The 14,507-nt window shown below is 47.9% G+C and overlaps 1 protein-coding gene across 1 annotated transcript; it reads right to left on the bottom strand.

Moving 5' to 3' along the window:
• Nucleotides 1-9: 9 nt before the first annotated feature.
• rgmb (repulsive guidance molecule BMP co-receptor b) lies at nucleotides 10-12,945 on the bottom strand. The gene is made up of 3 exons (XM_029645755.2): nucleotides 12,224-12,945; nucleotides 5,433-5,956; nucleotides 10-3,212 (listed from the first exon to the last, which is right to left on the bottom strand). Exons 1-3 carry the CDS (start codon nucleotides 12,330-12,332, stop codon nucleotides 2,460-2,462), a joined length of 1,386 nt encoding a protein of 461 aa, XP_029501615.1. The 5' UTR covers nucleotides 12,333-12,945; the 3' UTR covers nucleotides 10-2,459.
• Between the last annotated feature and the right edge of the window lie 1,562 nt (nucleotides 12,946-14,507).

The following is a 14,507-nucleotide window of genomic DNA, read 5'->3' as shown; positions in this document are numbered from 1 at the left end:
AAGACAAAATACATCAGAAAAAGACACATTGGGTCCGTTTTTCATTTATTGTTTTTTAAATAAAACACTTGCACAAATGTACATTTTTTCCCCCAAGTTTTCATTAGTGCCTCCATAAGAGTAAAACACTGACATAGCAATGGAGCGCCACTAGGTGGCAGTACAATCACATCTGAAACAGCCAGAATATGGAGCGTACCTTCCTCTAACAGACACTACGTTTATACATAAGTTACGTATTTCAACATTGAGCAGTCACTCTTCACCACACGGACACTCACACACAAGTTAAGAGTTCACAATGCCAGAGGCAGACTGAGCATACATTTCCCACCAGACACTGCTTTGTCATTTGATATGAGGGCATATATATCCCATCAGCGCGTGTGACTTCGTCTCGGCCTGTGGAAGTCCCAGTGCCCTGCCTATAGCAGGTAGTTATGTAGGTCTGCAGTATATGCAGGCTTCTGTTCCACCCCAGCAATAACTTGCCTGGTTCAACTAATCAACCAATCATCGAGATCTTGATTAGCTGAATCAGGTGTGTTAGTGCTGGGCTGGAACTAAAACCTGCGTATACTACTTCCCTCCAGGACTGGAGTTGTGCAACCCTGGTCTACAGTTTACTAAAGCCTAGTCCGTGTATCTCAATCCGGGAGCAGCCCGTCAGCTCTGGCAGGAGTAGCAAAACAGAGTCCATCTACAGTAGCAAGTTTACTAAGAGTTAGAGGTGGGTAGGGAGGAAGGGGGTTAGGGGGTAGAGAGGTTACGGTTTGGGTTCGGAGGGGGTGTGTGGTCATCATGTTCGTATATGAAAACAGGCGAGCTTCGATGGTGAATCACCGTATGTGGTTGTCTTTGGTTGCAACAGCAAGCAAACTGAACACTCATAGAGAAACACACAACATAGAAAAGCTGATAGTCAAAGCTGTTTGGTAAATGGATTGAACTGTTACCACCAGCTGAAATGTAGCGCCAGTAAGAAAACTCAGTAAGAGCAGGTCATAGTCAATACAGCAGTGTGAACGAGCAGTGAACAGTGAACACGTTCATAAAAAGAGGACTGTCTCTTCAGTCCTTAGACAATAAGCCAGGTAAAACACGCTAACCTGCGCACACACACGCACACACACACACACAGTATTTGCAGATATACTGTAAATGATAATCAAACATTGAACGGCAATGGTGGGTCTGAAACTGTTCTGAACAGCTGCTATGGTACCATACAGAATACATTCAACAGAAAATAGCTCACATTAAGTTATTATAGAACAGAGGCTAAATCAACTCAACTGCCTTTGGAATCTCTGCTTTAAAAGAGGTTCCGTTAACTGTCTCAAATGGTTCCCTATCTCCTATATAGTTCACTGTTTAGTTCACTACATGCCCTATCTCCTATATAGTTCACTGTTTAGTTCACTACATGCCCTATCTCCCTATGGTGAAAAGTAGCATACTGCAGGGAATCAGGTGTCATTTGAGATTTGCACTGTGAGTGACAAAACTGCAGATGAAATCCACAGCTTGGGCTGTTGGAGGATGGTAGGGGGCAGTGGAGAGAGGGGTCATTGATATGGCCCCTTAGACTCTAAAGAAGGGCCATGTAGGGGGAGAGTTTGAGGGGTTGGGGAGGGGGAAATTGTGAGGGGGTGGGGTGGAAGGGGAAGAGAGTGGGGGTGGGGTTGAAAGGGGAAGAGAGTGGGGGGTGGGGTGGAAGGGGAAGAGAGTGGGGGTGGGGTGGAATGGGAAAGAGAGTGGGGGGGTGGGGTGAAAGGGGAAGAGAGCGGGGGGTGGGGTGGAAGGGGAAGAGAGTGGGGGGTGGGGTTGAAAGGGGAGAGGGGGAACACTGGTGTGGATTTAGCAAAAAATCTAAATAAAGTGCTTCTCTTAAAACAACTTCCTCTGTCTATGAGGTATAAAAAAAAAACTATCACAACAAAATCACGCAAAAATAAAAACCAAAACAACGCCATCCAGCGTTCCAGGATACATCACACTATTTACAGTCTGGAGTGTGTTTCTACAATATACACACACAGGTTGGAGTGTTGGTTGGTAATCCTCACATATAGACAGGTCATCATCTCCAGGAAGCCTGCTAGGTCCCACACAGCAGAGATGGGAAGAACACAGGAGTGTCGTGGAATCTGCTCAGATGCCAGCTGTGGACTCCTTTATGGCAGTAATATGCCTTAGGGTGTTCAGTCAACTATTCTCTTTTCACCAAGAAGAAGAAAAAGTGAAATCTCCAGAGGGGCTCTGGTTAGAAGTTTCTCTTAGACACAGATCCAGAATCAGCTTAGTTTACCCTCCTCAATCATAACCGTTAGGGGAAAACACAAAACTGACCTTAGATCTGCATAGAGGGAACTTTATCCTACAGCTCAGCTAGGGGCTCTATATGAACACACACACACACACACACACACACACACACACACACAAACACACAAACGCTATACCAGTGCAGAGCCGAGCGCAAAGAGAGTGAGCAGTAGGAGCCATGTGATAGGCTGGGAGGTGTCGGCGGAGCTTTGCGGGAAGATCCTCCAGCGTTCCCGGTGGGGGTGGAGACTCTCCATGTCCTTCAGAGCGCTGAATGCTGCTGCCGTGAAGTTAGCGTCCCCGGTGGTCATGAGGTCAAACACACATGAGTGGAAATAAATATCCTGTAACTCCAGCTGCTCCCTGCAGCGTGCCCGTGCACCCTCCACACTGAACCTCTGGGGGGCGCTGTAGGGAGCCGTGTGGGAGGGCTGGCCCTTGCCCTGGCCGTGTGGCTGCTGGAGATGTAAGCCCAGGGCTGGAGGGGGTAGAGGGAGAGGCAGTGGCAGGTGACCTCCCCGGTCGATGCGTTCCGAGGTGGGACATCCGTTGAGGCAGAGCTGCAGGTCCTGCGTAGCGTCGTAGGCATGGGCCATCTCCTCCGGGATGCGCACCGCCAGGGTCAGGTAGCGCCCCAGCTGTCGTACGATAACTGTCACGCCGATGTAGCCGGCGTGCAGCTCCACGTGGTGACCGGGGCTACGCTCCGAGATCCACAGCGCCCGTACCTTACCGGTAGAGTCACCGTTATTCCCGTTAACGTTGTGGTTGGGGGCCCCACTGCTCACGGTACCGTCTACGAAGGCAGCGGGCAGGTCATCTGTTACTGCCTGGTAAACACGCTGGTCTGTACACTCCTCAAAGGGCTTGAATATGATGGTGATCTGTGGGCACACAAAAAGGTCATCGTATGACCAGGCACACAAGAACTTTGATCTTTGTGTAAAACAGGTTAAAAACAGGTTTTCCAGACACTTTATAATATCTTACATTACAAACATGGCAAGGATATTGACCTTCACTTGTTTTGTTCAAACCCCAATTCTTTGCAGCAAAGAGGACACTGACTGCACACTGACAACTAATATACAACACTACAATATAAACTATAAATGGCTTTTACTGTGTTATATATTGGTTACACAGACACACACACACACACACACACAAACACACCCATGTGCCCTGAAAACGAGCTGAAATCATATTTGTCAGAGGGCTCAGCCCAACTCTGTCTTACACAAACACACCTACACACAGACACACACCTACACACACACACAAACACTCATGCCCTTAACTCGCCACAGAATCCATTTTAGCAATGACCCAATTACTTTTTAACAAGCCGTGATTAGCAGACACAGCTAAGCAAACACACCCAGGCTAACGGCTAGCAGTGGCATGGTGTTAGCCTTAGCCGGGTCCTCCAACTGTATCTGCAAGGCTGTGGCCATAGCCACACAGTTTTAGGGTTAGCATTAGTGATAGCATGAATGACTGCTTTGTCCAGTTGTCAGCGATGAGGGATGAGGCCTGAGCAGCCATTAGGCCAGGAGCTGCAGGCGCAGTCACGGGTGTGTGTGTGCTAATAATTAGAACGAATAGCGAGCCCCACCCCTGACACAGGGTCAGAGCACCAGTCGTACAACTATCCCCTGGGCGGGGGGCAACATGGCCGCTTGGCCACCACAGAACTGACTTAGTGACGTCTAAAGACCTTCTCAGCCTGTGTCTGTGTGTCTGTGTCTGTGTTGTGTGTCTGTGTCTCTGTGTCTGTGTGTCTGTGTTGTGTGTCTGTGTGTCTGTGTTGTGTGTCTGTGTTGTGTCTGTGTTGTGTGTCTGTGTTGTGTGTCTGTGTTGTGTGTCCATGTGTCTGTGTGTGTGTCTCTGTCTGTGTGTGTGTCTGTGTCTGTGTTGTGTGTCTGTGTTGTGTGTCCATGTGTCTGTGTGTGTGTCTCTGTCTGTGTGTGTGTCTGTGTTGTGTGTCCATGTGTGTGTGTCTGTGTCTGTGTTGTGTGTCCATGTGTGTGTGTCTGTGTCTGTGTTGTGTGTCCATGTGTGTGTGTCTGTGTCTGTGTTGTGTGTGTGTCTGTATTGTGTGTCCATGTGTGTGTGTCTGTGTCTGTGTTGTGTGTCCATGTGTGTTGTGCGTTTTTTGTATTTTTATGGTATGGCGCCCCTCGTTCTCGACCGTAACCTGCTTAAAGCCATATGTGTGTGAAAGGTCTCGGCCCCTCTGCTGACACACACATAGTGGTTCCTTTCACGCGCCGCTCATTTCAGGGTATTAGGGGTCATGCTATAAGCAGCCATTAACTAAGTTAGGATTCCAACACCACGTTAGTCACAAGTGTTAGTCACAAGACTCAACTGTCCACTCTGCTCTCCTCGCACCTGTGTGTGTGTGTGTGTGTGTGTGTGTGTGTGTGTGTGTGTGTGTGTGTGTGTGTGTGTGTGTGTGTGTGTGTGTGTTCTCGACGAAAAGAGCTCTTTCTCTGAGACACAGCAGCTCAGAGCTGACTATAGACACACACACCAGCCATTCAGTAAACTCAAACTAGAACACAAAAAAGACTAACACAGTCTGCAAAGTGAAAACGCAACACGTAAAAAGAGGTTTCAAAAAGAGAGAGAAGGGGGTTGCTATAAAACCTATCTGGGCCAGGCTGCAGCTGCAAAGCTCTTCATACTAGACGGCTTATTTATTCTGTGCGTCACTCTCAACCTCTTTTCTCCCATCCCAGAATGTACTGTTTACTGCATCTTTACAACACTGCTGCTTCAGTGGAGAGCTGGGTAAGAACCTCCATTTATCAGACGTCTTATCGAGGGAGTACCTCAGGGCTCTATACCGGGGCCTGTTCTCTTCTCGATATACTAATTCACTACAAGATGGAACATGCTCCAAATAAAGGTTTTTGTTTTATATTGAAACAAAACAGTCTTCCTGTATTTATTAGTGTATAACTTTGTACTTTGTGGACTTGCACCTGTTCTGAACCATGTAGGAAGGAGTTATTATTCTTTTTTTTTTTTTACTAGTTAAGTGCCGAGGCTTTCATTTCAATACACAGTAATATACCGTACGGATTTCCCCTCACCTTATTGGTCGCTGTGGCGCTGGATCCCGTTACCACAGGAACGTTGGTCACCTGCACAGACAAGAAGTCGTTATCAATCAGCGGCCACGCCCCTTCCACCTTGCAGGTCTGGAAGCTGTCCTTAAACGTCCGCAGATGGGGATCCCCAAACAGCCCGCAGAACAGGTAACCCGGCCGCGTGGGAGTGTGCGTGTGAGAGTGAGGGTGTGGGTGAGTGTTCTGGGTGCGGCTGTGGTAGTTGCAGGGCTCTGATTGTATCTCGGGGTGTGTGGAGGAGGTGGGCCCGTCACGGGAGCAGTTTCTCTGGGTCATGAGGTCTGAGATGCCCAGGACAGCAGAGTGGAAGACCAGGTTGCCCCTACAGGACTTGGCTGTCCTCTGGGTGCAGGCGCTGTAGGACCTCAGAGCCTTACAGAACTCTACGTCAAAGCCCTCCAGCGCTGGGGTCAGGTGAGACGTCAGGGACACAAAGTCAGTGGTGCACTTCTGGATACGACACTGAGGGGTGGCCACCTGGCAATGACCTGGAGAAACACACACATACTAACAGTCAGTACTATGGTACAACTACAATATTATTACAGTTCTATTATTACAACACTAATACAGTACCAGTGGCCCTGGCGGGCCGCAATACATGTAGAACATCAATGTTCCTTCATGGTACCAAAGACCGATAGAGAACACGTGGTGCAGATGGTATGTGTGCCAGACCAAGGCTGTCATAGAAACTCATAGTCATGGGGTTTTGGCTTTGGCTTGACATACATCTTTAGGAAAGATCTCGCATTCATTTATACACACACACACACACACACACACACTCAGGTCGGTTAGGAGCTTTGATCTCTATGGCCCAAATTAACACAACGCTACGGGCCTGTTTATATTAAACCAGTAAAGCTGAGAAAGAACAGGCTGGCGTGTGTGTGTGTGTGTGTGTGTGTGTGTGCGTGCGTGTGTGTACAGTAACACTGCTTTATGACTTTTAGAAACCAGAACAAAGAGCAGTGCTGAGAGACTCAAATAGAGACTTGCAGACTTTCCCACAGAGCCAGAGATAAGGCTGAGACACAGAGTGGAAGAATAACAGATCACACACATCCACACTGTTAGATCCTCTATGCTGTCTGATGAAGCTTGTCCTTCTCCAGACTATCATGGCCCCGTGTTCATGGTATGGTCTCATCGTTTGTTGTTGTTGAAAGAAGTTTGATATCTTGGTCAGGGGTGATACGACAGCCGCCCACTGCTTTGGACCGTTGGTTGTCCTGGTGTGTCTGAGCTATAAAAGAGGAAAAATCTAGAAGTTCTTCAGAGGTCTCAGTGTCAGCCTGACCGAGAGAAGAGAGAGAGAAGAGGAGGAGAAGAAGAGAGAACTGGAGGAGAGAAGAGGAGGAGCGACGAGAAGGAGAGGAGAGAGAAGAGGAGGAGCGAAGAGGAGGAGAGAAGAGGAGGAGAGAAGAGAGGAGGAGCAAAGAGGAGGAGAGAGAGAAGAGGAGGAGAGAGAGAGAGAAGAGGAGAGAAGAGAGAGAGAAGAGGAGGAGAGAAGAGGAGGAGAGAAGAGAGAGAGAAGAGGAGAGGAGAGAGAGAGAGAGAGGAGGAGAGAAGGAGAGGAGGAGCGAAGAGGAGGAGAGGAGGAGAGAGAGAGAAGAGGAGGTGAGAAGGGGAAGAGAGGAGGAGAGAGAGAGAGAGAAGAGGAGGAGAGAAGAGGAGGAGAGGCCAGGCCTAATGTATCAGCCACAGTGAGCTCCTATTAGATTAGACCAGAGGCTCTCTAATGCAGAAACAAATACACAAACACAAACACACACACACACACACTAATAACTATCTCTGAAAGGATCCTGGCTCTGCTTCCACTGCCAACAACACGCACTGTCAAAGCTCATCTGATTATGGCATGATTTACTAACAGACACCAGCACACACACAATCACATGAACACACACACAGCCACATGAACACACACACAGCATAGGTCTATTCACACATAGAACTAATGCTAACAATAGGCCTAGTTCCCCTGGTGTATACAGAGATAAAGCAAACACGTCCATAGTTTTCTTGGTGTGAATGCACTGAACCATATGATAAAGGGATAAGAAAGGAGAAGAGGAATGTTTGCAGAAAGCCAACCCTCTCTCACTATCGCTCTCAGGGCTGTGTGGTGAGAGGGTTGTGTGTGTGTCAGTACCTGATCCTACCAGGTGGGGGCAGTATTGTGGTGGGTATTAGAGGGAGGGTACACAATATATCACTCCACTCACACTCTGGGTTAGAATGTCCCTCCAGTGTGTTAAATACTGACACTACTCCTCAGCTAACACACAGCCACAAACACACACACCTCTAAAAGACCCAGAGCCTTAGAACTAATCCAAATCCTCATCATGAATCCAACTCTATTTTTACAGTATGACTGATGATTCAATTAGTTCTCCAGGTGGAGTGTGTCTACGTACAGTTGGTATCTCTGTGTCGATCAATCTCCACCTTCCCCATCTCAAACACATTTTTACTGAAATAAGGAAATCAAATAACAGCTGGATGCCACACACACACACACAGACACACACACAGACACACACACACATCCACACAATGCTAACATTATCGTCTGACCCTTCCAGGCTTCCCTTAATGGACAAATTAGTTTTCTACATCCCAGTGTTTACAGAATGACACATTCATACTGGACTCCTGGTGAGAGATCCCGACTCAGTCTCACTCAGCCGTGTGTGGGCATAGGCCAGACATAGCCCACCCCTCTCCCTGTCCAGGAGTCACTTCTCCTCCCAGCCACTGATCCGTGTTGTATATATTTTTTCAAACAATACAAAACACACACATAGAAATGACAGCATACAAACACAAAGAAACATTAAGGACATGACCCTGCCCAGACCCACCTGCTCATACCCCCATCTCCAGCACCCACATCATTCTCTGCCTCATGGTCACATGCACCATGTCGTCTCTCTTCGTCGCCCACACACTTTCAACATTTAGATAATAAAGCACTTGGCCTTTCCATTGTGTTACCGATGGAGGATTGGTTGATTTCCAGTTTTAAAGTAACCGTTTTCCTTTTATCAGTGTTGTATTTACTTAAACACCAAGGATCCAGAGCTCACTCACTCACTCACTCACTCACTCACTCACTCACTCACTCACTCACTCACTCACTCACTCACTCACTCACTCACACACACAGAGAGTTACTCACAGATACAATGAGTGAACGACTACACACATTCTCATTCTCAGGCTGAATCTTGAGAGTGAAACTCCACAGCAAACGCGTGCGTCTCCAGGTCTTTCTGATCACACTGGTCATTGTGCAGTGAGTCTAGTATGAACGTACTGATAACTGTGACTGACTGTGGGACAATACACAGCTGCTCTGGCCTCCGCTTCAGACAACACTCACTTCTGTTTCAGTCCACACACACACACACACACACACACAGGGCTGAATAACGGTAAATTGTGGGGATGGCTGGTGGTAATGACACTGCAATATAATATCAGGAGTGATAGCTGATGACTCCCCAGCTTGTCTGATGCGTCCGGTGGTGATGAGCACTATGAGAAGACAGCTGTGGAGCCTTGTTACCAGCTAGCTACACACACCACACCCTCAACACAATAACACACAGACCAGCTAGCTACACACACCACACCCTCAACACAATAACACACAGACCAGCTAGCTACACACACCACACCCTCAACACAATAACACACAGACCAGCTAGCTACACACACCACACCCTCAACACAATAACACACAGACCAGCTAGCTACACACACCACACCCTCAACACAATAACACACAGACCAGCTAGCTACACACACCACACCCTCAACACAATAACACACAGACCAGCTAGCTACACACACTACACCCTCAACACAATAACACACCCCAAGTCCTGTTACTAGCTAGCTACACAGACACACACACACTATAACACACACACCAAGTCTTGTTACTAGCTAGCCACACACACACACACCAAGTCATCTAAATAGTGTGTTGTGTATATCTCCTCGTTGCAACATCTGACATTCACAATGAGACAGGACATGCTGATAAATTAAAAGTGTCAATCAATTAAATGCAATTATAATGTAAAATGTGTTATATGGTGTCCTGAACTAACTTAGAAAAGTGAAATAGGACCAACTTCTAAATAGATCATTTGAAATGTAACTGATTTAAAATGTACATTCTTATTGGCAGGGAGCGTCAATGTGCTTTTCATGCTTCTCAAACCGTCCCCATCCCCCTACTGAACAGAACTATGCACAGACAGTGTCATGTCCAGCTGCCTGGGACTGTGTTAAATGAATTACCAGAGGTGTGACTGCTGCGCACACACACACACAAATACACGCAAGAGTCAATGAGCGCGGGCTGGATGACAGGGCCTGGGGTCTGGGTTATGGCTGGGGGACATCCAGAGAGGGGTGGTGGGCTGTCACAGTGTGAGTCCAGAACAGGCCTCTCTGTGTAGGCACAGCAGTCAGCTAGCTCTGGGTCACAAGGGCAAACCCAGCCTCTATAGGATGACTTCAAGTAGCCTACTACCACCCTCTGGTATTCTAGCCTATTCTATTTACCAATCCTAGAGTTTCTGTATGATTTGATTCCCTTCTAATATATTACAGATTATATGGTTCTATTCTATTCTGTTTTGTTTTCTATTTAACCTTTATTGATACATATGAATTCAATTAAGAACAGATTCTTGATGACACTGTTTCCATATGGTTCTGTTCTTTTCTGGTTTATTACATTTCATTCTATTCTATTGTCTCTATTTGGTCCTATTACACTGAACTCATATTCTTTTGTGTATTAAAAGTAAAAGTAGGCTAAAATGTATACATTTGTGACATAATTATACCGAATTATAATTTACATTCCCATTATTATTATAAGCCTACATTATTTTAAAACTGTGTCAACAAGCCTTTGTTAGTCTGGCTGGATGTAAAGGACCTGACACCAAGACATCAGCAGAGCCACATTTCCCTTCTCTATCAGCCATAGCGACCCACAGCAGAGCCACCCTTCCCTTTCTCTATCAGCCATAGCGACCCACGGCAGAGCCACCCTTCCCTTTCTCTATCAGCCATAGCGACCCACGGCAGAGCCACCCAACCCTTTCTCTATCAGCCATAGCGACCCACAGCAGAGCCACCCTTCCCTTTCTCTATCAGCCATAGCGACCCACAGCAGAGCCACACTTCCCTTTCTCTATCAGCCATAGCGACCCACGGCAGAGCCACCCTTCCCTTTCTCTATCAGCCATAGCGACCCACGGCAGAGCCACCCTTCCCTTTCTCTATCAGCCATAGCGACCCACGGCAGAGCCACCCTTCCCTTTCTCTATCAGCCATAGCGACCCACGGCAGAGCCACCCTTCCCTTTCTCTATCAGCCATAGCGACCCACGGCAGAGCCACACTTCTCTTTCTCTATCAGCCATAGCGACCCACGGCAGAGCCACCCTTCCCTTTCTCTATCAGCCATAGCGACCCACGGCAGAGCCACCCTTCCCTTTCTCTATCAGCCATAGCGACCCACGGCAGAGCCACCCAACCCTTTCTCTATCAGCCATAGCGACCTACGGCAGAGCCACCCTTCCCTTTCTCTATCAGCCATAGCGACCCACGACAGCCACCCTTCCCTTTCTCTATCAGCCATAGCGACCCACGGCAGAGCCACCCAACCCTTTCTCTATCAGCCATAGCGACCCACGGCAGAGCCACCCTTCCCTTTCTCTATCAGCCATAGCGACCCACGGCAGAGCCACCCTTCCCTTTCTCTATCAGCCATAGCGACCCACGGCTGAGCCACCCTTCCCTTTCTCTATCAGCCATAGCGACCCACTTCAGAGCCACCCTTCCCTTTCTCTATCAGCCATAGCGACCCACGGCAGAGCCACCCAACCCTTTCTCTATCAGCCATAGCGACCTACGGCAGAGCCACCCTTCCCTTTCTCTATCAGCCATAGCGACCCACGACAGCCACCCTTCCCTTTCTCTATCAGCCATAGCGACCCACGGCAGAGCCACCCAACCCTTTCTCTATCAGCCATAGCGACCCACGGCAGAGCCACCCTTCCCTTTCTCTATCAGCCATAGCGACCCACGGCAGAGCCACCCTTCCCTTTCTCTATCAGCCATAGCGACCCACGGCAGAGCCACCCTTCCCTTTCTCTATCAGCCATAGCGACCCACGGCAGAGCCACCCTTCCCTTTCTCTATCAGCCATAGCGACCCACGGCAGAGCCACCCTTCCCTTTCTCTATCAGCCATAGCGACCCACGGCAGAGCCACCCTTCCCTTTCTCTATCAGCCATAGCGACCCACGGCAGAGCCACCACTGGAGAAACTCCGGAGAAACAAGAGAGCGATGGGGGAGGAAACACTTTCCCTTCTGACTGCTGCGCTACCGCGGTCCGCGGGAGAGAGAAAGAGACAAGCAATATCAGACAATAACACAACGACAACGGGAGGTTCAGGTTCGAATACACTCCAATAGGCTACAACACACAGGCCTATAAAATGCACTATAGACTAATCTTAACCAAATGCTAGGCCAATCCGAAATACCTAGTTTTGGCATTATTAACTGGTTATTAACTCACCATTAGCCTCTAACTGTTAAGTCACATTCACAGCGCTCGATCTGAAGTTTTCCGCGGACAAGGAACTAGGTCCCGATGAGGCTACTGAGGAAAATCAACAACATTTGAAGTTATCTAGTTAGCCTACCTCTGTGCGCCCCGTAACAGAGAGCGACGATCAGCAGCAGCAGCGGTCGCAGGGAAGGCGAGGATGCGAGGCGCTCAGCCCCGCGGTAACAACATCCGGCTCTCCCCATCCCCGTCCATGCAGGGCCAGGAGGGGAGAGGGGACAGGCAGCCACCGGGGAGAGGGGTGAGGTGCGGCGGCGGGGTTTCCGTTAAAGTCAGGCCTCTGCTCTCCTTCTCCCTCGCTCTCTTCTTCCTCGCTCTTCTCTCCTTCCACTCCTCGGGTGCGCAGGGGCATTAAAGTGCAGATTCTACGCGGAATGCGATCGGTCAGGGAGGAGGAATGGAAAGAAAAGGAGAGGAGGAGGAAAGGGGAAAAACAGTAGCGGTTGAAAAATAGCAGTCCTTCCACCGAACACTTTCACTCCTTCTTCGCTCCCTGCATCAGATTTCCTGTCTCTAGCAGCGCTATTCCGTCCTGGTTGAGTTTAGTCTTGTTGTAGCAATAAATCTCGGCTCCGCTCTCTCTCTCTCTCTCTCGCCCCTCTCCCTCCTCTCTCTCTTTCTCTCCAGGCCTCACCTAAGAATCCTCCCCTCTCCTCTCTTCCTCAGATCGATAGCAAATCAACCAACCCTTTTGCGGAAAACCCGCCTCTGAGAGAGCAGGACCCGCCCGCCCTGTCAGCCTTGGGCTTCGCGGGGGAGAGAGCGAGAGAGAGGGAGAATACAAATTCCACCTAGACACGTTGCCCTAGGGCACTGGTTCTCAATCCTGGTCATGGGAACCCAAGGGGGTGCACATTTTAGTTTTTGCCCTCGCAGTACACACCTGATTCAAATGATCAACTCATCGAAAGGCTTTGATGATTTGAATCAGGTGTGTACTGCTAGGGCAAAAACTAAAATGTGCACCCCCTTGGGTTCCCAGGACCAGGATTGAGAACCAGTGCCCTAGAGCACATAAAAAACTACACATACCTCGGCCTAAACATCAGGTAACTTCCACACTGTGAATGATCTGAGAGACGAGGCGAGAAAGTCCTTCTATGCCATCAAAAGGAACATACATTTCGACATAGCAGTAAGGATCTGGCTAAAAAATTATTGAATCAGTTATAGAACAAATGGCCCTTTATGGTTGTGAGGTCTGGGATTCGCTCACCAACCAATAACTCACAAAATAGGACAAACACCAAATTGAGACTCCTCTGTGTACAATGTAAAACACCAAATAATGCATGCAGAATAGAATTAGGACGATACCCGCGAATGATCAAAATCCAGAGAGGAGAAGTTCAATTCTACAACCACCTAAAATTAAGCAATTCCCAAACGTTCCATAACAAAGCCATCATCCAAAAAAATATACCTGGAGAAGAGCTCCCTAAGCAAGTTGGTCCTGGGGCTCTGTTCACAAACACAAACAGACCCCACAGAGCCCCAGGACAACAACACAATTAGACCCAACCAAATCACGAGAAAACAAAAAGATAATTACTTGACACATTGGAAAGAATTGACAAAACAACAGAGCAAACTAGAATGCTATTTGGCCCTAAACGGGGCAGAATACCTGACCACTGTGACTGACCCAAAATTAAGAAAATATTTGACTATGTACATAATATGACATTTGAAATGTCTTTATTCTTTTGGAAATTTTGTGAGTGTAATGTTTACTGCTATTTTTTTATTGTTTATTTCACTTTTGTTTATTATCTATTTCACTTCCTTTGGCAATGTAAACATATGTTTCCCATGCCAATAAAGTCCCTTAAATTGAGAGAGAGAGAGAGAGAGAGAGAAAGAGAGAGAGAGAGAAAGAGAGAGAGAGAGAGAGAAAGAGAGAAACAGTGTTCAGTTATTAAAAATAATAATGATAATGTATAGATGCAGTAAGGCATTATAAGTCATTGTGGATCATCTTATGGCTATATGTAGGTCTAGCTGTTACTAGCCTGAAAAAAACTATTTCCAGAAGCCAGACAAAGACTTAGACAATGTGAAGTTTTACTAGCCCTAACTCATTATTATGATGACACTCTATCATGGCGAAACGTCTTCAAACCGACACTCATAATTTATGACCCCTCTCTCTGCCTCATCATATGCTTCCTGTGAGTCTATCTCAGGTTTCTCTGCTTCACAGCAACACACTGTGTGTGTGTGTGTGTGTGTGTGTGTGTGTGTGTGTGTGTGTGTGTGTGTGTGTGTGTGTGTGTGTGCGCGCGCGCGTGTGCGCGTGTGTGTGTCTGTTAATCCTCTCCTTTAGTCCAGCTGGAATGTGCCAGGTGTTGGGAACACTT

This window comes from Oncorhynchus nerka, linkage group LG27 (assembly GCF_034236695.1).
Source record: "Oncorhynchus nerka isolate Pitt River linkage group LG27, Oner_Uvic_2.0, whole genome shotgun sequence".
In the NCBI taxonomy this organism is placed as follows: Eukaryota; Metazoa; Chordata; class Actinopteri; order Salmoniformes; family Salmonidae; genus Oncorhynchus; species Oncorhynchus nerka.
Note: the sequence above shows the minus strand (reverse complement) of the source record. Positions and strands in the feature narration are given on the sequence as shown.